This window comes from Cottoperca gobio, chromosome 7 (assembly GCF_900634415.1).
Source record: "Cottoperca gobio chromosome 7, fCotGob3.1, whole genome shotgun sequence".
Classification (NCBI taxonomy): domain Eukaryota; kingdom Metazoa; phylum Chordata; class Actinopteri; order Perciformes; family Bovichtidae; genus Cottoperca; species Cottoperca gobio.
In genome coordinates, this window is record NC_041361.1 from 14839334 (window position 1) to 14866313 (window position 26980).

Genomic DNA, 26980 nt, shown 5'->3' on the forward strand with positions numbered 1-26980 from the left:
GGAGAGAGGTGGAGAGAGTGGCGGAGAGGTAGGAGAGAGTAGAGAGAGGTAGGGAGAGAGGTGGGATGAGTGAGGCGAGAGAGGTGGAGAGCGGTAGAGAGAGAGGAGAGAGGTGGAGAGAGGTGGAGAGGTGGAGAGAGGTGGAGAGAGGAGGAGAGGTGGGAGAGAGGTGGAGAGGTGGAGAGGTGGAGAGAGGTGGAGAGGTGGAGAGAGGGGCGGGGAGAGAGGTAGGAGAGAGGTGGAGAGAGGGAGAGAGAGGAGGAGAGAGGTGGAGAGAGGGGGAGAGAGGGGAGAGAGGGGAGAGGAGGAGAGAGGAGGAGAGAGTAGGAGAGAGAGGAGGAGAGAGGTAGAGAGAGTAGGAGAGAGGTGGAGAGAGGTGGAGAGAGGTATAGAGAGGTAGAGAGAGGTGGAGAGAGGAGGAGAGAGGTGGAGAGAGGTGGAGAGAGGAGGAGAGAGGTGGAAGAGAGGAGGAGAGAGGTGGAGAGAGGGAGAGAGGTGAGAGAGAGGAGGAGAGAGAGGAGAGAGGTGGAGCGAGAGGTGGAGAGGTGGAGAGAGGTGGAGAGAGGAGGAGAGGTGGAGAGAGGGTGGAGAGGTGGAGAGAGGAGGAGAGAGGTGGAGAGGTGGAGAGGGGGAGAGAGGTGGAGAGGTGGAGAGAGGAGGCGAGGTGGAGAGAGGAGGAGAGAGGTAGGAGAGAGGTGGAGAGAGGAGGAGAGAGGTGGAGAGAGGAGGAGAGGTGGAGAGAGGTGGAGAGAGGTGGAGAGAGGTGGAGAGAGGAGAGAGGAGGAGAGAGGTGGAGAGAGGTGGAGAGAGGTGGAGAGAGGAGGAGAGAGGTTAGAGAGCGAGTAGGAGAGAGTAGGAGAGAGGTGGAGAGAGGTAGGAGAGAGGTAGGAGAGAGTAGGAGAGAGGAGGAGAGAGGTGGAGAGAGGAGGAGAGAGGTAGAGAGAGGGAGAGAGGGAGGAGGAGAGGAGGAGAGAGGTAGAGAGAGGTGGAGAGAGACAAAGTTATTTTAATTTTTCAAACCTTTACCCCTCGTTGTCATGTGTTAACTTAACTGTAAAGTGCACTCGCTGCTGCTTCACAGTATGTTAGGAGAACAGACCTGGAGGCTAATATCTTAGAGGACTTGAGGTCAGACACCACGTAGAGGAAGTAGTAGCTGAGGAAGACCCTCCTCTGTGCCAGGAGGACAGTGAAGCAGATCGCATCCCAGACGATGCCGGCCTCCCCCTCCGGCAGCTCACACCCATCGTCAGTAGCGGCTGACGGGACGGAGAGAAATACGTTATACTCTGAATAATTTGACAAAAGTATTGAAGTTTTTATACTTTTACTCTCCAGACGTCTGAATCAAGATTTCAAACATTTTCTCTCAAATAAAAGAGTTGGCTGTATCATGAAGGCTCTCCCTTTATACATCGAGATGTTTCTAGACTCTGACATACACATTTATAAATATGAGAAACAATCTTATAAGTAGTGTGTCTTTTTTCCTTTTTGTGATTTGATGAAGCTAACTCTTTTAGGAGGGTTGTTTCTGTAGATGTATTCAACATTTCTTCTCTTTTTCCTCTAACGTAATACAATCAGTTTGAAAGTAGTGGATTCTTGTATATGGGATGATGAGTCTGAAGTATTAGAAGTATGGCTTTTGTATTACTTTTTCTAATGTACTTTCTCAATATACTTTTTTGAATTGTTAGTTGTCAATTTGTTTTTTTTTATGTTTTATCAGCTGGATTTTGGGTTTGGTTTCATTTATCAAGCATTCTAACGAACATTGTAATTATTTAACTTTCGTGGTATGGCTTAAGTGTGCAGGTGTTACCTTTCTCCTCAAAAGACTATTAAGGAATATCAAATGGTGCTGAGTCATTTCTCAGTTCTGTTTTCTGCATCCTCTACAGACTACAACTCTAACTTTAGTCTAACATTAACTCTTTATTTTTAATATTACTATCAACCAAATGTGGTAACACCTGCGTACTATACAGTACAAACACAAGAATGTGCTGAGATTTAAGATGTCGTTTATCATCATCTGTAACGGACACTTACGGACGTCGTAGCCATTGATGGTGCAGAACATGCTGAAGGCCTGAATTAACCAGCAGCAGTTCTTCAACAGGCTGTCCAGGTAGGCACAAGACCCGAGCTGTTCACAAAAAACACAGGAATGGCTTCTATAAGATTCTATAATTTAGTTTAAAAGCCGTGTTTAAAAACACTGTGTGGTAACTCACAGACAGCAGGTTCTTCATGGCGATCACAAAGCAGGTGTATCCGATGAGCCAGTCCCACAGTCGCAGGATGTATCTGACGGGCTGCATCAACACGCTGCCTCCAAACAACATGAAGTAGAAACAGGCCACCAGGTAGCCCAGACAGAAGATGTTGATCCGCGTGGTGCCGGTGATGAAGATGAGGCACAGCACCAGCCAGAAGAAATAGCTGAAAACAAAAACCTTCGCCATGTCGAGGTAGCACCTGAGGAGCAGACAGAGAGAAAGAGAAGCATCAAAAGAAAAACATGCTGCCAGAACAGATGAAAAGATTTCTTGCATAACTGTGAGAAATATATGAGCACCAGAGATTTTTGTAAATACTATAGTATAGTTACTATATATAGCTTTCTGAGAGTGATGTCAATCTTCTCGTCCAAGAAAGTGAATTTCCAAAACTATTTATTTCCCACGTGTGTGAATGATTGTTGATTTTATTGTTGTAACAGGCTACATGCTAATTCTTTGTTTTTGATTGATCTGTAAATGTTTCTTGATTAATCGATTATATATTAAAGTCAATATGAAATATTTTATTTTATTTTTTTACTGGAAAAAAAGAACAACAATTCCCTTAGCAAGTTTCAAAAAGGTACCTAAGTGATATAAATTACATTTAAATAATAGATTATCAAAACGGTTGATTCATTTCCAGTCATTGACTTATTACAAATAAAGACATTCAGCATTATCATGATTGTTGTTCATTCATTATTACAGTAAGCCCATTTATCTATGAGACCGAGACTACATGTTGATGGATGATCTATTCACATCAAAAATACAATCAACGACTCAGACGGCAACTTCATCAGCCAATGAAGCAACACAGCGTCTTTGAATTGTTAATAAATCTGCTGAAGGCTCGCAGCAGAAAGTGAAATAACGGGAGACGTCCGTAAGTGCTTATCCAGCAGTTTCAGTTTACCAGAACAGCTTTCAGGAGTTTGAAAACACACATAAATTAATGATCTAACTCGACTCCTTAATGCTCCTTAAATGACCACAAACCAGCGCGATGGACACAAAATATTCTCCACCTGCAGTTTAACCTCCAGTGCAGGAAGCTGTTTGAAGAGATTAATTTAGTTTCCTGTTCTTATCTCGGGTCTATAAACTTAGACTCTGAGGGTGAGGACGTCCAGGGAGAGGAGGAAATAAATTGTCTGTCTACACAAAGTTATATTATTGTATATTGTATATATGTTATATTTTTAACATCTGCCCTACTTTAGTCTTCACAAGATTTCACTGCTTCTCTGTAATTGCTGTGTGTATGACATGACGTTAAAGAAACTTGAAATCGTCAACATATTTAGATGTAATAAAATAAAATACTTCTCAAGAAAACGTATAAGATGAAAAAATAGATTAAAAAGACCTGGCTGTTGTTTCTGACCTGCAGTGAAGGAAGTTATCAACAGGTATGAACTGGTTGAAGGAACAAGGGTCCAGACTACGGCTGATCTCAACATTGTCTCCAGCCAGCAGTCGCACCACCGCTCGGTTCTCCTCCTCAAACACCTGCCACTGCAGAGACGAGCAGAGCAACAGGAGGTGGTCATCTGCAGGAGCAGGAGAGAGAGCAGGGGGTCAACATCTTACATCTTACATAAGGAAGAAGAGGAGAGGAGAGGAGAGAAGAGAGAGAAGAGAAGAGGAGAGAGAAGAGAAGAGGAGAGGAGAAAAGAGAATATGAGAGGAGAAGAGAAGGAGAAAAGATGTGAGAAGATGAGTAGAGAAGACGAGGAGAGGAGAGGAGATGAGAAGAGGAGAGAAGAGGAGGAGAGAGAGGAGGAGAGAGAAGAGAGGAGAGAGAAGAGAGGAGAGAGAGGAGAGAAGAGAGGGAGAGGAAGAAGAGGAGAGGAGAGGAGAGAAGGGAGGGGAGAGAAAAGGGGGGAGAGAAGAGGAGAGAAGAGGGGAGGAGAGAAGAGGAGGAGAGAGGAGAGAGAGGAGAGGAGGAGAGGAGGAGAGAGAGGAGGAGGAGAGGAGAGAGAGGAGGAGAGAAGAGAAGAGGGAGGAGAGGAGGAGGAGAGGAGGAGAGAAGAGTAGAGGAGGAGGAGGAGGAGAGAAGAGGAGAGAGAGGAGAGAGGAAAGAGAGGAGGAGAGAAGAAGGAAGGAGGAGAGAGGAGAGAGGAGAGGAGAGAGAGGAGAAGAGGAGGAAGGAAGAGGAGGAGAAAGAGGAGGTGAGGAGGGAGAGGAGAGGGAGGAGGACGATGGAGAGATGGGGAGAGGAGAGGAGACGAGAGAGTGAGAGGGAGAAGACTGAGAGAAGAGGAGAGGAGAGGGAGGGATGAGCGACGAGAGAGAGGAGGGAGGAGAGAGAAGAAGAGGAGAGAGAGAGAGGTAGAGAGATAAAACGAGAAGACGGGGGAGGGAGAGGGAGGGAGAGCGGACGAGGAGAGGAGAGGAGGAGAGAGAAGAGGGGAGGAGAGCGAGAGGCGGAGAGCGGAGAGAGACGAGAGGGAGAGTGGGAGAAGAGCGGAGGAGGGGAGAGGAGGTGAGGAGAAGAGAGAGGAGGGGAGAGGGAGAGAGAGAGCGCGAGGATGAGGAGGAGAGAAGAGAGAGGGAGAAGGCAGAAGAGAGAGAGGAGAGAGAGGAGAGAGAGGAGGAGAGGAAGAGAAGAGGAGGGAGGAGAGAGAGAGAGGAAGGAGAGAGGGGAGAGGGAGAGGAGGAGAGAAGGAGAGGAAAGGAGGAGAAGACAAGGGAGGAGGAGAGAGGAGGAGAGGAGGAGGAGAGAGGGAGAGAAGAAGAGAGAGGGAGGAGAGAAGAAGGAGAGGAGAGAGGAGGAGGAGGAGAGAGAAGAGAGAGGAGAGAAGAGGAAGAGGAGAGGAGGAAGAGGAGGATGAAGAGGAGAGAAGAGGAGGAGAGAAGAGGAGGAGAGAAGAGGAGGAGAGAAGAGGAGAGGAGGAGAGAAGAGGAGAGAAGAGGAGGAGAGAAGAGGAGAGAAGAGGAGAGGAGAGAAGAGGAGGAGAGAAGAAGAGGAGAGAAGAGGAGGAGAGAGGAGGAGAGGAGGAGAGAAGAGGAGAGAAGAGGAGGAGAGAAGAGAAGAGGAGAGGAGAGAAGAGGAGGAGAGAGAGGAGGAGAGAAGAGAAGAGAGAAGAGGAGGAGAGAGAGAAAAGAAGAGGAGGAGGAGGAGAGAAGAGGAGGAGAGAAGAGGAGGAGAGAAGAGGAGGAGAGAAGAGAGGAGAGAAGAGAGAGGAGAGAAGAGGATGAGAAGAGAGAGAGAAGAGAAGAGAAGAGAAGAGAAGAGGAGAGAAGAGGAGAAGAGGAGAGAAGGAGAGAAGAGAAGAGGAGAGGAGGAGAGAAGAGAGAAGAGGAGGAGAGAAGAAGAGAGAGAGGAGCAGAGGATAGAAGAGAAGAGAAGAGAAGAGGAGGAGAAGAAGAGGAGAGAAGAGGAAGAGAGAAGAAGAGAGGAGAGGAGGAGAGAAGAGGAGAGAAGAGAAGGAGAGAAGAGAAGAGGAGAGGAGAGAAGAGGAGGAGAGAGGAGGATAGAAGAGAAGAGAAGAGAGGAGGAGGAGAGAAAAGAAGAGGAGAGAAGAGGAGGAGAGAAGAAGAGGAGATAAGAAGAGAGGAGGAGAGGAGGAGAGAAGAGGAGAGAAGAGAAGGAGAGAAGAGAAGAGGAGAGGAGAGAAGAGGAGGAGAGAATAGGATAGAAGAGAAGAGAAGAGGAGGAGAGAAGAGAAGAGGAGAGGAGGAGAGAAGAGGAGAAGAGAGAAGAGGAGGAGAGAAGAGGAGAGGAGGAGAGAAGAGGAGGAGAGAGAAGAAGAGAGGAGGAGAAGAGGAGAGAAGAGGAGAGAAGAAGAGGAGAAAAGAGGAGAGGATGAGAAGAGGAGGATGAAAGGAGAGGAGGAGATAAACTCACAGAAGATGAATGAAGGATTGGGGCTCATGGCGAAGTCAGGCAGGTAAAACCACTTGATAATATTAGAGGTCAAAGGTTGAACTGTGGTTCTCCAGGGGTAATCTGGTAAGAAAATAGAATAAAGACATTTATGATATTGATGTTGACGACCAAGCAAAAACTGGTTCCAGCTTCTCAAATGTGAGAGGCTTTTCCTCGTCACATATGACAGTAAACTGAATATCCTTGGGTTTCGGACTGATGATTGGATTAATGAAGCAATTTGAAGATTTTAACTTGGACCCCATTTATAATCTTTCACTATTTTTTACTAGTTGTCTTTCACTATCTCATAGAACAAAGAATTAAAGGTTTAATCAAAACAATAATCAGATGAATTGATCAAATCAGTGTAGCTGGTACTACGTCACTCTTTTATCATTCACTGCTCCAGTTCCTCATCTGTTGTTTCAAAGCAAACTGCTGTTGCTTTTCACAAAAATGCATCATTTTCTGCGTGTTAGTGGCCTTACCATATGGTGTTTAAAAATAGGAACTGGGTATATAATTAAATCAATAGTTTGTATATACAGAAATCACAGAATTATTCAAAAGTCCATACCAACACAGACAGCGGGAGGGATGCCGATGCAGAGCAGGTACTGCAGCACCATGAGCCCTGCAGTAAAGCAGCAGTATTTAGGCCACACCTCCCCGATGGCCTTCCTGCGTCGCCGCGACAGAACAGCCAATAAGGCGCAGGAATGGAGCAGGGCATAGAAATCCATCCTCTGACCAATCACATTGACCGCCATGATTAAACTGATCTAAAGAGAAGTGTATGCATGTTAAGAAGACAATGGCAACAGCAGTTCAGATTCACAGACACACACTTCTGCCCCGGAAAAGTACCTCCAGTCCAAATTTGTAGAAGCAGAAGTTGATGTAGTACTTGATGCAGGGCAGGACGCCGTGATCCAGGTGCTGCCTCGTGATGCCCTGGAAGATGATGCTGAAGGGCGGGGCCTTCAGGTCGTTATGGAGACGGAAGTAGAGCTGGTGCCGATGGACCGTCGCCTCGAACACCAGCAGCCCGAGAACCAGCAGGTGGTTCTACAACACAGAACACACTTTACAGAGAAGAGCTGATCTGGGACACAATCCAATGGTGGGACTTCAGCGAAAACATTTCAAACTCAATGTGCAACTCTGGAGTTCAGTTTTATGTCTTTCTATCTGTAAGGTCTGAATTGTTTGGTCCTGGTCCTCTGTCTCCATTTTAATAAGCTTCATAATATGAGGTTGGAGGGAAGTAGCACAAACCACCAAATACTCTGGTAGTATCAGATTAACGTTCACATTCCTACATCTTGGACACATCCCAGTAAAGAAGATCCCTACCTTCTGAAGAGCTTGCTAGAGGCAAGTGAAAAAGGCCATTAAAAAATACTGTCTTTAGAAAAACTGTCCCACTGCTGGTGTGATCACCATCACAGATCAGATCACCATATTATCTATAGATCAGACTCCATACAGAAAAAACGGTGTGGAAATGTTTTTTTAGCCAATAATTATTATTATTGTATTCTTCCATAATTATTGTGTTTACCGTGTGTGATATTTAATTCTAAATTAGACTAATTTGCCTTGATTCAATGGCCGTCCCATGACCTCAGTATTGTTTGGTTTTTGCATTCTGTCCTAAAAAAAGTTTTAGTTTTTGCAGTTTTACCCAGTGAATAAATGTAATACACTTCATTATATATAATGAAATCCAAAAGCAGCTTTGTGTGATGGTTGTCATTTTAAAAGAAATGTCAAAGATGATTGAAGATAGAAGATTGACTTTGGCAGGTTTGTCACCGTACCCTGAGACAGGGGAGGATCCTGCCCTCACATTTACGCAGCGCTCCGCACCAGTAGACGGGGTCGACAGGCTCGGTGTAGAGAATAGACCTGCTGAGCAGCTCCAGCATGTTCCCCGTCAGCTCCACCCCATCATCCAAACCCGAGCTGTTGGACGCCGCCAGTCCCTGAGATACAAATGACGTTAAAGCCCACTGACGGAGGATCCAGCTGTGTTCAGCCTTAGATGTAACTGTTAGAAACACACACAGTGACGGACACTCACAGCTGTGCAGTTGGAGGAGTAATCGAGGGGTTTGATGACCTTGAGCTGGTAAAACATCTTGCACACCACCATGACGCAGGCCCACACCGCGGAGATGCTGGATGCGGCCGGTCGTAACCGTGGGAACGGGAGTGCAAACACCCACAGAACCAGGAAGAGCAAGTTCATCAGAGAAACCTGTGAAAAATCACATGGTTTCACTTTCTTACCTGAACTGAGATAGTGAGCACAGAACTTGATCTTGGTTACAGAGATTCTTCAAGTCAAAAACATTATTAATTAAAGGCTAAAGGCACATACCTACAGATTGTCACACACACACACACACACACACACACACACACACACACACACACACACACACACACACACACACACACAAGCACAGATTTATTTAACATCCCACCTCTTGCAGTGACACCCAGATGATGCCAGAGGACACGATTTTGAGGCTGTGGAGCTCCAGCAGCCTCCAGCTCTGCTCCTGCAGCCTGTAGAGTCCTGACTGAGCCTGAATCACCAGCAGGCTCGCCCGGTCCACAATCACAATCCACTTGTCCTCACGACTGCTGGGCACAGTTTCTGGGAGGAATAGAAGGAAGCAGAGTATAGAGAAGGACATCAGACATCATTCGAACATCATCTCTCATACGGCTCAGACGGCAAAGACAATCGTGTACGATACACTGCGATAAGAAGAGGAAGAGGAGAACATAACACAAAGGTTTTGTGCAAACATATTGTTGTAAGAGAGCACATCTTTTAATTTGTCCCGATCCTCATCGACCTAACGAAAGGAGGCTGAAGAGGCTGCAGTTACCTTCCTCTGTTTTCTCCTCCTGCCCCTCCGCTCCTTTCTCTGAGGAGCTCTGTAATCCGACGCTGTCCAGAGTCTCCTGACTTTTCCCATTTCCCATTTGCTCCTTCACAAGCCTGGAGGACAAGAGGAAATGTCTTAAATATTTACACAATTATTGGAAAACCATACTCAGAGAAACTTACAAAGCCTGAGAAAGAAGGAGTTCTGAGTCAGGCTCAAGAGTCGCATTGTTGGTTGTCACAGGGAATGTAAGTATGAATATGAATTATACACCAAAAAGATATAATAAAGTATGAGAATCAAGAGTCGAACAACAGCCTTACCTTTTCTGGATCTTTTCAATGTTTTCTTTAATGCTGGGAATCAAATAAAAGTAAGTTACGAACTTTACGGAGAGTATTACTGATATTTCTGTTACTGTGATGAAGACTGAGAACCATCAATAATCATTTCACCGTCACGTCTCTAATTAACTCAATGTTTAATTATTGTGACTAAGCAGAACTTATTGTTCTTCGTATATGATTCGCAGGCACTACATTTACACCATATGTGGCCAGATCCCTGATTAAACACTGATTATATCTCCAGGCAATAAATCAACTGTGTTACATACAGTTGACTGTGCTGAGATTAAATAAATGCAGCTCTTACGTCTCAGATATCACGTTGACTGAACTCCTGAGCTCTTCTTCTCTGGGTGGAGAGAAGGAGACAAATAAAGACAAATGAGACAAACAGAAAAATACAACATGTTTAGCAGTCAACCACAACTTATAGGAAGTACACACAGAAACAACAGGTTGTGCTTGTTTTAACATCCAAGAAACAAAGGCACTTCCAGTCATCAATGGTTCTGGTTCATACGAAGCAGGCTCGGTAATTAGTTGGTTTTATTTGTACTGTTTTGAATATATCATGTAAGATAGGTAAAACTGCTTCCATTTACATAGACAATTAGCCACATTGGCTGTTTGATATTTACCAGATGTAGCTTATGTTCTTTCATAGTGATTTTGTGCTTTTTCTTGAGTCACTTTTAATATAAGTGATTTTTATTTCTGCTTGCTAGATACATTTAGTGATACTGTCACTTGCCGTCTCACCTGGAAGCCTGTCTGACTGGTATGTTGTCGAGGTCAGTGAGAGTCAGGAAGTCTGAGTTGAAGTAGTGCAGCTGGAGGATACAAGCCAATAGGAACACAGCAGGAAGCAGGATACGTGCAAACAGCTCCACTGTGTCGTACCGCTCCAAACCCAGGTCACGAAGACTGAGAAGTCACACATGTGTAATGACATGATGACAAACGAGAAGTTTCTGTTGTCTGATAAAATTCACCATCAAACAATTAATGTTATGCTTCATTCCCAAAAAGACTCTTTAAAAAGAAACTCACCCTTCCTCCGACATGCCCATGATCTGTCTGAACAGCCCGGACACACTTCTGAACTGATACATGTAGATGGCGATTAACACCACCATGGAGTACCCGACCACCACCGCCCAGAACGTCTTCAGCACCCGACGCCACACGTTGTAGCGGATCTTAAGAGGAGAGAAAACAGACAGTGATACAGGAACCTTTACTCTGAAGCCACAGCTCTTTAACTCATTATTTTCTCAACTTTTTCTACTGTTTCGCTCATCGTAATTAAATTCTGTTTCTGCATTTAAAACGGACAGTTCATTATTTTTCCTCTCGCCAACGAGTGAGCAGGAGCGTCCCGTCCATGAGTAGATGCACGCTTCCTTCTGCGCGGTGATACGGTTGGCAGGTGCAGAAGAAATAAAATAGTTCCTACATGAAACTGCCCACCACAACGTCTGTGGATTATCTTGAGTTACTAGGTCGGCGTTTTTGGGAAGAGACATTGCTGGTAAGTTTTCCAAAAGAATGTTTTTGCCACTTTAAACACCACAAGCCGAGTGCCATCTAGTGTCATCATATTGGAGGACAGACATCTCCACGGCCGATATCTCTAACACTCTGCAACTCACACCAAAACAATCTAGATTCATAAACAGCACTACAGGTAAGAGAAAACATATGTATTTTTTATTTTGGTGTTAACCTTATTATTGGCTCTAAATTTTAAACTAATTTCAACTTCTTCTACTGGGGCATTCATTTTAATCTAATTCCCTGTTTCCGTATTCAATAACTGCTGGAGTTACTTAATCAGAATTCATGAGTTTGACTTCCAGTATTGAGACACTTTAAAACACAGTATGTCCTGAATGTTTAGCATCTTCTAAACATCAACATAACATAATAACAGTGTGTATGTAAAACACCAGGGTGTTGCTGATGTTGTCCGAACAGACAAATGGTGTTGTCTTGTTTTACGTTGCCGCCGCAGCCATTAGGCCTTCCTGTAATTGCCTACCATGTTTCTAAAAGGTCAGCAGAAACATAAGATGGGGGAGAAAAAAAACAGGAAAACAGCAGCAAAAAAAAAAAAGGCTGTGTACGTGTTCATGAGTCAAAATCAATACTTTTAACTGTAAAATAGTATCGATGAGCGCGCAAGTTTATATAAGAGCCGAGCGTTTTTATGCGCAAACAACAGCTGAATGAGTCACTGATGATAATTTAGGATCCATCACATTACTCTGTAAGATGACCCTGAAACTATAGTGGCTTTGTGTGTTACGCAACAACGTCTCAGCTATAAAAGCAGATTTCCTCTGCACTTATTGAGCCCAGCGATCTCAATATCACATTTACCATCTACTCAGAGAATAAATACATAATAGGTCATTTTCTCACCGAGGTGTAACAAACATGTGATTGCTATACGAGACTCAGGGTGTTGTATGAGTTACAGCTTCACTGGAGAATCTGGGTAAATAAAATCTCTATTACCAGCCAGATTACCGAAATCACTTACATGGTAGAGGACAACACAGAAGAGGAAGAGGACAATGTAGAGGATCTTGTAGACGACCACCTAAGCAAGTGAAACATGGACACAATTAGGTACATTATATTCAAATATACAGTAAAGAGGAAAATTAATAATAATGAAAAATATTTTTTTTCATTCTTCACCTCAGCTTTTTTTTTTGTTATACAAATCATCATATCATGAACTGTACCCAAGTACTGTACCTGTAAACGTTTAGAAGATCACAGACGATTATAGAGTGTTTGACGGGCAAATGCACATTATATTAAGTGGAATGGTGACTGATTGCATTACAGGAGCTTTAAATTATCACTGTGGGAAACTTTGGTCACATTAGAGGATAAAATGTTGACACTAACGGGTAAAGATTATCAATCGTTTTCCCTGAAGCCCGCAGCAGAATAATTGCATGCAGTTTATAATGCCAGTGACATTCACTGTAGTGTCCTGAATTCATATCAAGCCCTCAGACATGACATGAAGGGGACTTCTACCATTCTTAGTTTTTAAGTCTGTCAATAGATACCTTTCCAGAGAAGCTGATCACAAAGAACATGGAGCAGCAGAAGAGGATCCAATATTTCACCAGGATCTCTTTCACTCCTGAGATCAGCATCGCTACCAGAGGTGATGGCGGACTTTCCTCCGCTGATACCCCAAGAAGAGAAGGAAGAGGAGAGACAGGAAAGAATTGATGAACAGAAGGAGAATAGGATGCGAAGGGAGACATTTTTAACTTCACAGCCTGGGTACATGTCAAGATGTTTTTGTGTACACAGGTCTTATTACTTATTTTCTAACACACTAGTTGCAATCTTAACAAAAGCAATTTGAAAATAAATTACGTGGCACGACTTTGACTTCATTTAAAGATTCCTCCTTTAAGCTCTGCTCCTCCTGTCTCTCCTTTAGCTGCTGACGAAACATCAACCAGAAGCTGAAGCTGTAGAAGACCTGCGGCACACAGTGTATCATGAGTACAAAACATGCAGTTCACACGCACTGTTGTACCATCTGCTGTAGTACACATAGTTAGGTTCTCATTAATAATTGTGTAACAACTATCTGTAGTAAAAACAAAAGCTTGCTACCAAAATAATAAATTGCAAAAAATAACATGTCAATTCTCAGACAAGGACGGAGTTTGAACTCCATTAATTGATCTGAAAGTTGGCAGCCGTGGTAAGAGCTCATCATCTTGTGTAAATGCTAAGAAGATTAACTGTAGCGCTTCCTGTCCCACCTGCTTTAAAGACCATGAGAACCCATTTTAATCAGCTTCGTAATATAAGCGATGGGATCCTACATGAACACACTATCTGACAAAGTTGGAACAAGCCTGGTTTATTCCACATGGGATATTTCTGTGTTCCTGTCACTGGTCCAACATGTGTGGTATTTCCATGCACCAATCTTAATTCAACAATATCAAAATTAAAATCAGAATCTGATGACAGTAACCGGGATGTATGCTCATGTTGTCAGGAAGATGCCACTGTTAATCAAATCTGATCCACTCCCACAAAGTCTGCATGGAAATGAGCCATGTTAAACAATGAGTCATTATAAGGAAGACTGTTTGTATAATTCTAAACCTATCTTGCTTAATGGGATAGAGAAATAGTTTCTTTAGGTGCTTAAACATAGAAGAACTACACATGAGCTCTATCTGAAAAGAAATCATTCACACAATAAAACCTGTGTAAGTGTATACCACAGTGTAATATTATACATATAAAATACTCTGATTCAAGTAAAAGTCCTACATTTAAGTAAAGTATTAGCATCAACAATATACTTCAAGTACCTAAAGTAAAAGTACTGCAGAATATAATATCACTGCAATATTGTGTCACTAATGTTGCAGCTGGTAAAGGTGGGGCTAATTTCAATTTCTTTATATAGTTTAAAGGTATCTTAATCCATAATAATACATGTATCAGTTGATTTAAATGTTGTATTATTAAAGTAACTAAAGTGGCAAAGTAACTAGTAACTAATGTTGTCAAATACATTTAACAGAGTAAAACCAGTGGTTGAAAGTATCTAAGTATTGTACTTTAGCACAATTTCCAGGTGCTTGTATTTCCATTTTCTGTTACTTTATACATCTACTCCGATATATTTTGGAGGCAAATATTGTTCTTTTTACTTCACTACAATTATTTGACAGCTTTAGTTACTAGTTAATTTGCAGATCTAGATTATTATAATAAATCAACTAATCAATTATGATATATTATTCTAGATTAAACTACCCAGCAGTATATACAATTATTAAAATGAGCTCCACATTTACCAACTGCAACATTTAAGTGATGAACACATTCATGCATTAATAATTACAGTCCAGTAATATAATGTATATGATTCTGAAATGGGACATTCTGCATAATGAGTACTTGTACTTTTGAAGTATATTTCGATGCTAATACTTTTGATCTTTCACCTCCTAGAGTTTGAATGCAGGACTTTGACTTGTAGTATGAATACTTATACAAATTGATTGACAAAATGTAGTGCAGTAGAAGTTTAAATTAGTATAAAATGGAAGTACTTCAGTAAAGTACCTAAAAATTATACTTCAGTTAAGTATAATGTGCTAAATTACATTTCGCCATTGCTTATCCTACTCGTGCTTTCCCCCAAATTTTCCCATGACCTCATGACGTGTTTAATTGAGGTTCGTGTCATTTTACCCCCCTCAGCGCCTCACCTTTGCTCCCAGGTGGACACAGGGTGCAGGGTGGTAGCTGTTCAGGTCAAAGTCTTTTATCACAGTCTGGGGCAGACCGGGGTACAGTTCGGCCCGGCTCAGACGCAGCCCGCTCAGGAAGCCCAGCAGCAGCAGCACGGTGCCGTACACGGCCAGGAACGGGGCGGACAGCATGGCGTAGCGGCGACGGTCCCGCATCATCCAAATTATACAGGACCACACCAGCAGGGCAAAAGTCAGCCAGCTGTTGTAGGTGATACTCCACACCTAAATATACATATCGTTGATATAATGACATTGTTGAAGCCGAATAAGTTATTGATATCATGCGTTTGAACTGTTGCTTTTGCATTTTCTATGAACGAGTTTAGGCGGCGCTACGTAACGTTACTAAACTAACGTTACTAAGCTAACGTTACTAAGCAACCGTTAGCTAATGAGCTTACCGTTCTTGCTAAACATAAGATTTTAATGTTAAGGTTGATGTCTGCGCTGTTTTCCACTTCATTTATTTGCATTTTGTTAAGATAATGCCAGCAGGTAAGCTAAACTAGCAAACAAGTTGTCAAACTAACAGTTATATTGTTGTGAATCCTCTAAACGTCAAAACGTTGCTAATGCTAATATGCTGTGCTAACTTTATTAGCCTTCTCTTATAATATTGTACATTTAATATCTTTTGGGTTTTTGGAAAACCAATTAAATCAATAATGAAAAGATAGTTAAAGGTGTAAACAAATATATCTTACTCTACCTATATTATCTTTTATAATAGATTGTTTCATTTGTATTAAAATCGTTATAGTATTTTATACTTATCTGTACAAACCTCTTTTGTCGGCCCCTTGCAGTGCTGTAACATATGAACCCGCTTTATATTATCTACACTAGCCTACTGAGATACTTATGCTACACCTACACCAGAACAATGTTTCCTTTTCAGTTGTTTCTCTTCTGCTGACCTCCATGATTGTGCTATCCATGGTTTCTAAAAGACTCGCCACACACACTCAAATCAATGTTAGTTTAGGTTACCATCATGATTATAAGGGCGCAGACATAGCTGTGTTTTTGCAGCAGCCGTCCAAAGATGACCAGGCCGTTTGGGCCTGAGGGTGGAGGTGAGGTCTCTGTTAGAGTGTTAAAGTCCTCTAAACACTTTTCACCCATGTCTCCCTCGCCCTCTGTCTCTAGCACAGGGAGGGGAAAAGTTAAGAATGAAAGAGTTTTAGTAAACTGACCAAACAGGCTAATGTATGTATTGCTGAGATTTTTTTTATAGGAAAACCTTGCATACAGTCGATCTATACAAACTAATGAAAGCAGTTGTTGCTGAGGTAGCTTAGAGATTTAAGTGTGATGATTACCATGTGATGGAGAGTCTTTGCCTTCATACTGTGGTGGAGGGTAACTTTGGACATCTTGCCAGGAACTCCCCGCAATTAAAATCATTGGCTGAGGAAGGAGAGCACATCATACTATACATTTAGACCAGTATTCAGATGGCTCACCTTATTATCGCTCAAAAACATGATTAATCTTGAAAAAATATTTAGCAATAAAATGACTCACCTCGTCAGGCAGATAGATTTCATCATCCGTGCTGCTCAAAAGCTGAAAATACAGAGACTCTAAGGTTGGTTATGAATATATTGTTACATGGCAATTTTGAAATGCTCACTTGTTTAGGCCAGAGGTTAAATAGCAGTAAAATTATGACATCTGTACAGAGTAGTCTGTGTAGATGATATTATTATCCAGAACACCTAACAATGAGCACAACAGTTTAATATGGATCACTGACATAATTTCATGTTTGTAGGTTACCTCCTTCTTATCTCCTGTGATGAAGATGACCCTGGAGAAGCTCGGAGGAACCTCTGGACTTTCTGCTGGACTCTCACACTCCTCATCATCAATAGTATCCTGAGAAACATGTAAGTTAATATCATCTGTATGTTTAGCACTGGAAGTAATTCTAGTAGAATTCCAATTGTGCCCGTCGTGGTAGCAGTGGCAGTAGTAGTAGTATTTAACATCGTCAACTATATAAAATATCCTGTCAAGTACCAACTTCACACATAATAGAACATAATTCCCATAAATATACCCACACAAACCTCCTCCGTGATGTGGACCCATTTGTGCAGCAGAGCCACCAGTGTGTAGTAGAGCAGCAGTAAAACCAAAGGGTTGATGAAGTCAGGCCAGCTGACATGTGGGTGCAGACCAAGAGTGTGCAGGTCTGAACTGTTGGTTCTGACAACTCCTGTCATCCCAAACAACCTGGGACAGGTAGAGGGGGAGGAGTGCAGGGTGGAGTTGGAAAGGAGGGATGGTGGGAGACAGAGTTAGATAGGAATAAGAATAAATGTGATCTTGTGTTTTGTCAAACCTAAAAGAGAGGGCAAAAGAGATAAAGCAACCTGGAAGAAGTAGTGCAATTTAAATAAAGCCATTAGTAAAAGGTTTAAATCTTTCTTATCTGGCAAAATCTATCTTTATCTCATCTCCACACCCAATACTATGTAACGTAAATAAATAAAAAAGCCAAAGTGAATGATGCAAAGTGAATTTAAATGGTAATAATTCCACATTTGAGGTAATTGAAGATAAATCCTGAACAAAAGAAAACAGGTGCAGGTGTACTGTGAAAATGTATTCGTTCCATGACCTCATTCTGATAAGGATGCACCTTGCATTTAAGTATTCGTCCTTAGTTATTCACCGAAACACTGGGAGCCCATCATTTTTATTTGTGTTGGGGTGGCATAAGATTGAACCAGCATGAAATTGCTTGTAATGACTTCTGTACCTGGCGTAGACATCCTCTGGGGGTACAAGCTGCTGGGACAGAGGCAGCTGGTAGAGGTAGAGAGCCAGCAGGTGTCCTCCGCTGAAGATGGTCATCATCACACACAGGGAGCTGAAGAGTAGCAGGCTGATGGAGCGGCTGAACACCCACCACCACACCAGCCCGAGAAACACCCCGAAATACACACCTGAGGTGAGGGATGGCAGCGTGATACCTGCACACACACACACACACACACACACACACACACACACACACACACACACACACACACACACACACACACACACACACACACACACACAACACACACAGTATGACAAGCCACTAGTAGACAAAACTTCTCGGGACACTACAAGCAAAACACATGTTTTTTCTACACGGGTCAATCTTGAGAGTTTGCGCTATTTTGCTTCCACATGTCGTATTTCAAGCTAGTGAAAATAAAACATCCAAAATACTTACTTTATGTGTTTATATTACTCGGTTTACGCGTCTATTTACGCCTGTGATTTCTCCTAAATTCACCAAAAGTTAGCATTAGATCATGACTCTTGCATATTATATGTAATCAGCTGGGAAAGTTTCATGGGGATATCTAATAGTTAGAATGTGTACCCTATTCACATGTAGTGTCTTGCAAAATGTATGGGATTTTACAATACATGTCTTTAAAGGCCGCTTTCTGAAAATTAGTCTTTTTCTCATACTGTACACTGAGCCAGTTATCTAATTTTTCTGATTTATGGAGTGATACAAAGAAATATCTATCTCTGAAAAAACCTTTGACTTTAATATGTCAACAAAATAAAACAAGAATTTTGAACCTGGCGTTATCCAATGTTCAGATTTCTGTTCTGTAAATGTACACAAATTAGTACATATTTAATAACATAATACCTCATATGCGTATTATAACATAACATTTCAGAAAACTTGTAATTAAAAAAGAATTGTCTTAATGTAAATAATCAACTGGGGAAGTTTGATGGAGATATCTATTAGTTAAATTTTTTACCATATTCACGTTTAGTGTCTCCACTTAATACTACAATACACCTGCATGCTCACACCAGCTGCTGTGTTGTACCTGCCAGTCCCAGCAGTAGAGTCACCACCACTTTCCCCGCTGTGTTCATGATGGCTGACAGCAGCAGCCTCAGTCCGGCTGCAAACGCTATCAGCTTCTGGACAAACTGGGGCGTTTCCGACTGAACCGGCACCGTAGTCTCATCTGAGCTGTCAAAGGATGAGTCCTCTGTGTCACTTGCTCCCTCAGACTCCGTTTCAGAGGTTTCCACTTCCTGCCAGACCCACGTAAAAAATCTGATTGATATCAATGTGCTTTCTAACGCATTGTAAAGTAACAGTTGATGAGTGACCACGGTTACCTCAGGGTCAGACGGCGGTATTCCATTCTCATGCAGACTGACTTGGGGCCCAGGGCGCAGGAGTTTTTTGCACAGCCTCAGTATGAAGAGGGAAGAGAAGAGGAGGCCTACATCAGGGGCCAGGAGACGCACGATGTTCCCAGGGTCAACCAAGCTGAATCTGGAAACACACAAGCATTATCATAGGTTTGATCTTCACTGATCTCCATTCATACCAGAAAGGTACGAAAATATAATTGCTGAGACTATGTTCCCTGAAATAGGAATGCCAAGTGTGCTCCCTTACCTTATAATGCCCAAATGGTAGAGGACATCCTCCCAGTGGCCACTGACTGTTAAAAAATAACACGGTCATCAGGCTGGGAACAAAACTGTTTTTCTTGTCCCTGAAAGATTTACATTTTTACATTGTCCTTTTTCAACCAATATTTCCTTGAAGTCTACTCACAGGACTGGGCAAATGTTATCTACAAAAACACTGTTAGTCTCGAGTTTGGTTTTTACCTTGCGGAGGGATGTAGGCGAAGGGGATCTGCATGAAACACTGCAGGCTCAGGAGGGTCAAACTAGTACAGATGATCAGCCACAAGAACTGACCCGTTTTACCTGAAGAGAGCAGCAAATAAGAGAAACCAGGACAGAACAAAAGCCCATTTAGAGTTCTCTTAGATCTGATGGTACACACACACACACACACACACACACACACACACACACACACACACACACACACACACACACACACACACACACACGCTCACACACTAATTGATGGACCCTGTTCTTCTCTTCAAGACATTTTTTCAGTAGAATATTGTCTCAGACACAGTTGGCAGTTTTTTAAATTGAACTGGTTCTGTCTCTTTGTGAGCACTTTTACAGATCAATAAGTCAGCTGAAGTGAGAAGTGCGAGTCTGGGTACCCAAGTGTTACGGAGGTGGAGTATCCAAGCGGAAGTTTCTTACAAAGAAGCCCAACATATCTTTTGAAGCATTAGTAATTATTATTATTATAATAACCTAGGCTGTGTGTCCATTTTCTTTCAGAGCACCATGGCCTTTTTTATTTAGAGCGCTCAAACGTTTTGTGAGGAAGCTCAAAGCGCTTCTAGTTCAAAATCTCTGAACTCTTTGAAATCCGTTAATGTTTCTGAAGATACAACGTCTGTAGAAATCAAAAGAAGTTCGGGTTATCAACAACCAATCTCACTTCCTGTCATTTCTGTCTTAGTAGTGATTCTGAAAGTTATTTTCCGGTAGATTACAAGACTTACAACTGGGAACATTTAGGTTAATAAATGTTTGATTGACCGACGTCTCAGCGTATATCACCTTGGCGGCCGTCGAATAGTCTTTTTTGTTTAGGAAGGTTCCCTGCTGAGGGAAATGACCTGGAAGTGTCTAAGTGGCAGCCATGATAAGAGCTGATCGGATTCCCTAAATGCAAAGTAAAGGTGCCTCAATGCTTTCTTTTTTTTAATCTCCTTTAGCATAGGGAACACTGGATCATCGTTTACCAAAGGAAAGGAGATAATGCCGTCGTACAATTCCTTGCGGCAGCAACTTTAAAAGCAACGCAACATTCTGCCGTCAATAACTTTAATTGTACACTATGGATGAATTTCAAACATCCTTTTTTAGAGGTGTAATTCTGTTTTGGACAGGAATTCTTACTTACAGCATCGAGTTTGTCACTGTACTAGTTTTCTATGAAAATCTGTAGCTAGCCTGGTGTAAGTGCAGTCAGATCCTCTTAGCACTGTGGTTGTCTTTCCTTGATCTCAGGACGTTTTCCATCGAGGTCAAGGAAAAGTGGTTTGGAAATATCATATACTTTAATACATTTATTCAATTACATTAAATATAATAATCAAATGCTGGAAATGGGTAGCTTTACAATCATTTTGTTAGTTTTAAACAAATGCACCAGTTCACAATCTCGCTCTGGAGTTTGACGCTTGTAATCAAAAGGTTGGAGATACAAAAGCAGAAATAGCTGATGTGGCTCGACATTAGCTGAGCCTGCAAATGTGCTGTTGATGTTCAGGTTTTTTACTAAAAGCCTCGTTTCACTTAAACCTCTCTGCTTCCCAATAAGGGAGACACACATGCACTCTCCCAAGTATATGTGGATGTACAAAAAACCTCATGAAACAAATGCACGCAGGATGTACACACACACACACACACACACACTTGACCACTTAGCCCAAGGAGAGCGAGATCATATTAGGGAGATGAAGATAACTGTTGGATCTATGAAGCTTTCAAAGATAAGCTGAAAGGCAAACAATTTTTCGATGGAGGGACGGAAAGTAAAAGAAAGAAAAATGCTGTCAATATGCTGACATCTCATCTTTTAATTCCTCACTGTAATTACCAGGCTATGTATAATTGATTTGACCGTTACAACCGCATCCCCTTTACAAAGTACTTCGAGGGAGGAGTACAGATACTTTAATTCACCAGAATGCAATGATCAATACAGAAAAAGCGCACACACATGCTGCAAGCACACACACACACTTACTCAATATAATCTATCGTGCTTTATCGCCGCTCCTCTCCCTCTTTGTTTTTCTCTACAACAAACTTTGACGGAACAATTACAAGTTGATTTATAATTTAAGAGTTTACAGTTCAGCTAATTTACAAAGAAAATCCATCAAATCAAAACTCAATAAATGACAGAAAAGGGTATATAAGCCCAAAATAAGATATCAACTCACTGGAATAAATACATATATACATATATATATATATATATATATATATATATATATATATATATATATATATACATATATACATATATATACATATATATATATATACATATATATATATATATATATACACTACCTCAATAATAGAGGAAATATTATTTTAATATGATGAACTTAAATTGCAGGCACAACTGACTGAAACTTTGAAAAAACAAAATGATTTTAAAGCAGGTGTAGATGTTTGTAACTGGGTCAGAGCAAAAACCTGTAAAATCATGATTATGATGTAATTTCTCTCACCTTTCATGGTGACCATGGTGGGGTTGGGCAGCAGCGGCAAGGTGAGCAAAAACAGGAAATACACCACTGACAGACCATTGTAGCGGAACGAAGAAGCTGAGGTGCAAAGAACACAAATACTTCATGTGTTTAATAGAAATGCTTTGAATTACTTGGTTCACTTGTCCACAGAAAACATAAAAAATAATTGTATTTCTTCTTTATATCACAAACAGGTCACATTAACAACCAAAGAAACAAAGAAGAATTTAAACTGCGTAGGTGTAACCTGCCTCTTGTCTAATTTTAAATGTTTTAAGATAATACAGAATACTAATCTAAAATGAAATTACCAAAGTTCATCTCAACCACCAAGTGACGTGTTTTAGAATTAACACTGAAGAAAACATAGAATTGAGAAACCTGTGACCGGAAAGACATTTTTAGCAGAGGTGGAAGTACTGAAGTAAAAGTAGTGAGTACTGATGCCACCGTGTAGAAATGTACAAGTTGCATTAATAGTAAAATTACAAAAGTATTAGCATCAAAATAAACTTAATTTACCAAAAGTAAAACTACTGATAATGCAGAATAACACATATCGTTTTATTGTATTATAATTATTGATGAATTAATGTGTTCTTTACTTTAATGTTGCAGCTGATAAAGGTAGAGCGCACTATATAACTGTAATTACTTGTTACACTGCTGGGTGGCTTGTTTAATTCACCCTCGGGGATCAATAAAGTCCTTATCTTAACCCATAATAATACATGATAATGTATTTGCTGATTATATATTTTGTAATATTAATCTGTATCTGCAAAACAACTTGTAATTGAAGTGAATAAATAAATGTAGTGAAAAGGAGAATATTTGCCTGTGGGGAAGTATAAAGTAAACAGAAAAGTATCAAAATTGTACTTAAGTATTGAGTAAATGTACACAGTACCTGGATTTCACACTTTATCACATTTTAAATGTTTTACACATTTGCTTTTTCCTGTCATCCTATATTTGGTAACCTAAGAGGAACCCGACTGTTCTTATGATGAATACAAGAACGGTGTGAAAACATTTTGACCATCAGCAAATCACGTGTAAAATCTTTTAACACTTTTTCAAAAATGAAGAAACACACTCAAGACTCATATATCATAAGATATGAATGCAACCTAACTAGAAAGTCATTTTAATCCCTGAAACTGAATCAGTGTTGCACAGTTTCCTCAGTACTACTCAGCAAAAGACCAGCTGTCTGCAACAAGAAGCACACATGTACTGGCTTTACTACAATAACACTACCTCATCGACACGCTGCTTTCAATGCAACCCTTTTCCACTATGAGGAGGAATTATAACCAATATATTTAAATGAACCCAATGCCAATACTCAAAAATAATTCAAAGTAATTTGATTCAAAGTAGGATTTTTCATCATCTCCAGTAGAAACCTAACGATAAGTCTAACTCTGAGCAAAAGACCTGAAGTTGCTGCAGAAATACCATTTTGTTTATTTAAACCTAATTTACCTAATAAACCTCTCTAACTGAACTCTGGACAGGAACACACAAGAAATGTTGTTTCTATCAGCGTAAGTGCATCTGAATAAAACTAATTAAACAGACTCACCAGTCAGCAGGAGCAGTGGTAGTAATAAGTTATAGAGCATCCCCACCACGAGGTCCCCGGCCATGTCTCCTTCTTTGTGTCAGAGACACCCAAACAGCTCCTTTAGATACTATCAGCAACGTGAAGAAGAACATCTGTGAAGCCTCAAAAGCATCCTGCAATACAACAGTGAAAATACAGGAAATATATCTTGAGTCCAACACACTGTAACAAAACCGAGATGATGGCAGTCCAGTGACGAGCAGCACTGAGAGAGCGGAGAATCGTGTTTTAAAATTGTGTGAAGAGGATCTTTGCTTTTGTCTTTGTCACACCCTCCTTTCCCTCCCTCACCTCTCTCTCTCTGTCTCTCTCTGTTTCTCTCTCTCTCCCTCACCTCTCTCTGTCTCTCTCTCTCTCCCTCTCTCTGTCTCTCCCAGACATAATGGGTTGTAACCCAGCATCTCTGTTACTATGCTCATATTGAGGCGAGTCTAACTCAGGAGAATATCCTCTATCACTACATGAATGCTTAAAACCAGGCCGACAGACAGCAGAGACAAACGGTGACTTTCGACACACAATATTATGACGGTTTTGACTGTGATTGTACTTAAAAGTGTGTGTTTTTTTCTGTCTGCATTCATTCACTCACTATGTTGAAATCACAGTGTGATTTTTTTATTTCTGATAGCCAGACGGATACTCACACAGCACGGTGTTTGTTTCCGTACAGCCTCGCCAGGCTGGCTCATCATATTTGCGCTGTGGGGCGAAGGGAAGTGTATCTAATATTCATGGCTGCGAGGCCATTAAGAGCTGGTGTGACTACAGAAGAATGATCAATGCGAGGACTGGGACGAGCAAAAAACATTAACTTTAATCCAGAGTATATGAGAAAACATTTCACTATCACTCCAAGGAAATCCGTAAACTATGTTTTTGTCTTTCAAATGACTTTTTTTCTCCATAGTATAAACTAACAACATAAACCTGCTAAAAGAGCAGCTGAGTCTGCACAAGTGTTGTAGGAGTGAGTCGAAGAAATCGGTTAATTACTGTTTTATTACCAGTGAAAGACATTTATAGAGCTTTTTATTAAACTAATCTCCTTTTCAAGCAGGGCATTTATGCATTGAATGCTGTAAAGTCGATTCAATCTTAAGAGGAACTGAATATTATTCTGTGTTGTACAGTGTGTGCTGTTTAATTTTACTTTGATTCCATTATGTGAAGCACATCAATACAGGGTCAGTGTGGATCAGTACAAGCATTCACTTGCTGCTTAAGAAACCGAAAAATAGCTCAAAGCTTGGGTGGGTAATGTATAAAAATACTCCTTACATCCCGACAGCAATCAATAAATCAAAAATAATCTGCTATCTGTGGCTGTCGCGGGACATCAGTCTGGTTCCTGCCTGTCTACGCTCTGCTCAGCACTCATTGCACCCGAGTCTTCCACAAGCTGCTAGCTTGACAGTTGTGAGTATTAACAATAGCCATGTTCGTCGTTTAAGTTCATTTTGGGGGAGAGGCTTTGGAGCACTTTGTAATGTTGAGTTTTAGAGACATACAATGTAATCTTATATTTTATTCTTACTACAGTTTTACTTCAACTTTACTTTACAAGCTTTACTTAAGTTTGAATTAAGACTCATTCAGCGACCTTTCAGTAAAGTGTTAAGTGGGTGTAATCAACTGAGTTGTGGGTATTAATATTTACTTGATAAAGAACAGGATTATTTATATGCAGAAATAACGTTTCTGACTAGAGCTGCAACAATTAGCCGTTCAAGTCATTTTTCAAACTCACCCGCCTGTTATTTATGAGGATTTGCTTTTCTCAAGTCTTACGGGATAGTAAATGGAATCAAAATAAATCTGGTTTTAGGAAATGGTGACGATCATTTTAAACAATTTTCTCACATTTTATAGACAATAGTTTAAGTGATAATACAAGTAATCGTTAGTTGGAGCTCGACTTACGTCTGTTGTATTTAAGCCAAAAACACTATTTTGGGAACATAGTGTTGAAAAGAAGCAACTTTGGGTTCACACAGTTACAAAGGAAACCAAACAGGAGCTGCAGTTGTTTTCTTCTTAGTTTTACAGAACGCTCAGAATACCACAACATTAATTCATTGATCTCCATGTAATCATTTTAACACAATCCAGACGATCCTAACCTTCTTAACTAAGCCCAAACTAAACTAATACATTGCTTGTGTGTATTTGTCTGTAGATTATGATGCTCCTCTGTGGACAGATAAACCCTCAGAGTCAATGAGAGGAAATAACACAAACAATTACTCCTCAGCAGTAGATCTAAATTGATTTGGATGAGAATGAGTGCTGAGTAGGCAGCAAACATTTCATGATGGTGCAGTTAGAAAGCGGACATGCTGAGGAAAGGGTCTTGGGTGCTGATGTAGGGGGAGAAAGCGTGTGTGTGTGTTTTCAACTGTTTATCTATTTATGAGACATAGAGGATATAAATATGCAGAAAACAGTTTGAGAAGTTCTTACTTGTCTCAGGAATGTTGTCAAAGTTTTATTTTAAGATCCGAATCGGGTGTAGATGGGACTGAATCAAAGTTTGATCGATAATTGTTTATCAGTTTGTGTGCAAGAAAAAAATTGCAAAGTGATCAGTCTTGTTTAAGCAAAGAAAATGGCTCGCTGGCTGGCTCGCTGGCTCGCTGGCTTGCTGGCACGCCGACGCATGATCGTGAAATTCTTAAACATTTTTAGTGCTCTGGTTTTGATGAGTGCTGAGCCAATATCGATCCGTTGCCGGGAAAAGTCTCACATCAGTTCCTCTAACATTTGAATATTGTCCAACCTCCATCACTGTTGCACTTCTCCCTGTTACCTTCTGCAACACAAAACTGTGTCCAAACTGTTGATACTACACACTCACAGTGTGAACATTGTAGTATGTGCACTATTAGTATGTAAAATGAATGAGTGAAAAGTTTGTGAATGCAAAGGACACAGAAGAAAAGGCAGAAGAGCAGTAGCCAGTATTTGGAAATGTAATTCAAATGTATCTTTTGTCTTAACACGTTCATGATAAAGGTAACAGAAAGCTAAACAGGAAGCCACAATGTTCTACGAAGGGGCGCTGTAATTATAGCTTTCTTTACACGGTATGCTTAGACTGAATGTAAACTAATGTTGACAAAACTAGCCCAGAAGACGAGTGAAGGAATGTTGATGAACTTAATTTCTATTTGTGTGTCTTGTCTCTCCACTTATTAATAATCACTTCATAAAGGTGATGTACAGAGAAATGTATTGATTATATATCGTGAAAACTAAGCTGGGGGAAAGAGGCGTGGCAGTAATGTCTTTCATGTTAGTCCAACAGATGGGAGGCGGCTCCTCAGAGATTTCGACTGATTTGGCCTCAAGCTCCGGAGAGCAGCAGGTCAGCACAACACTCACTACCACAGCA

At 41.1% G+C, this 26980-nt stretch overlaps 1 protein-coding gene across 1 annotated transcript in view; it reads right to left on the bottom strand.

The window, feature by feature from the left end:
* Positions 1-15756, bottom strand: part of LOC115010548 (piezo-type mechanosensitive ion channel component 2) — a 30748-nt gene extending 14992 nt beyond the window's left edge. The window contains 20 exon segments of the mRNA XM_029435170.1: positions 1100-1259; positions 2056-2152; positions 2241-2484; positions 3679-3844; positions 6145-6246; positions 6746-6950; positions 7036-7236; positions 7992-8156; positions 8255-8431; positions 8661-8836; positions 9075-9187; positions 9398-9430; positions 9729-9770; positions 10181-10345; positions 10472-10620; positions 11967-12026; positions 12511-12632; positions 12830-12938; positions 14701-14967; positions 15736-15756. Of these exon segments, the coding sequence (XP_029291030.1) occupies positions 1100-1259; positions 2056-2152; positions 2241-2484; positions 3679-3844; positions 6145-6246; positions 6746-6950; positions 7036-7236; positions 7992-8156; positions 8255-8431; positions 8661-8836; positions 9075-9187; positions 9398-9430; positions 9729-9770; positions 10181-10345; positions 10472-10620; positions 11967-12026; positions 12511-12632; positions 12830-12938; positions 14701-14967; positions 15736-15741 (2759 nt within the window). The 5' untranslated portion in view covers positions 15742-15756.
* Positions 15757-26980: the final 11224 nt, after the last annotated feature.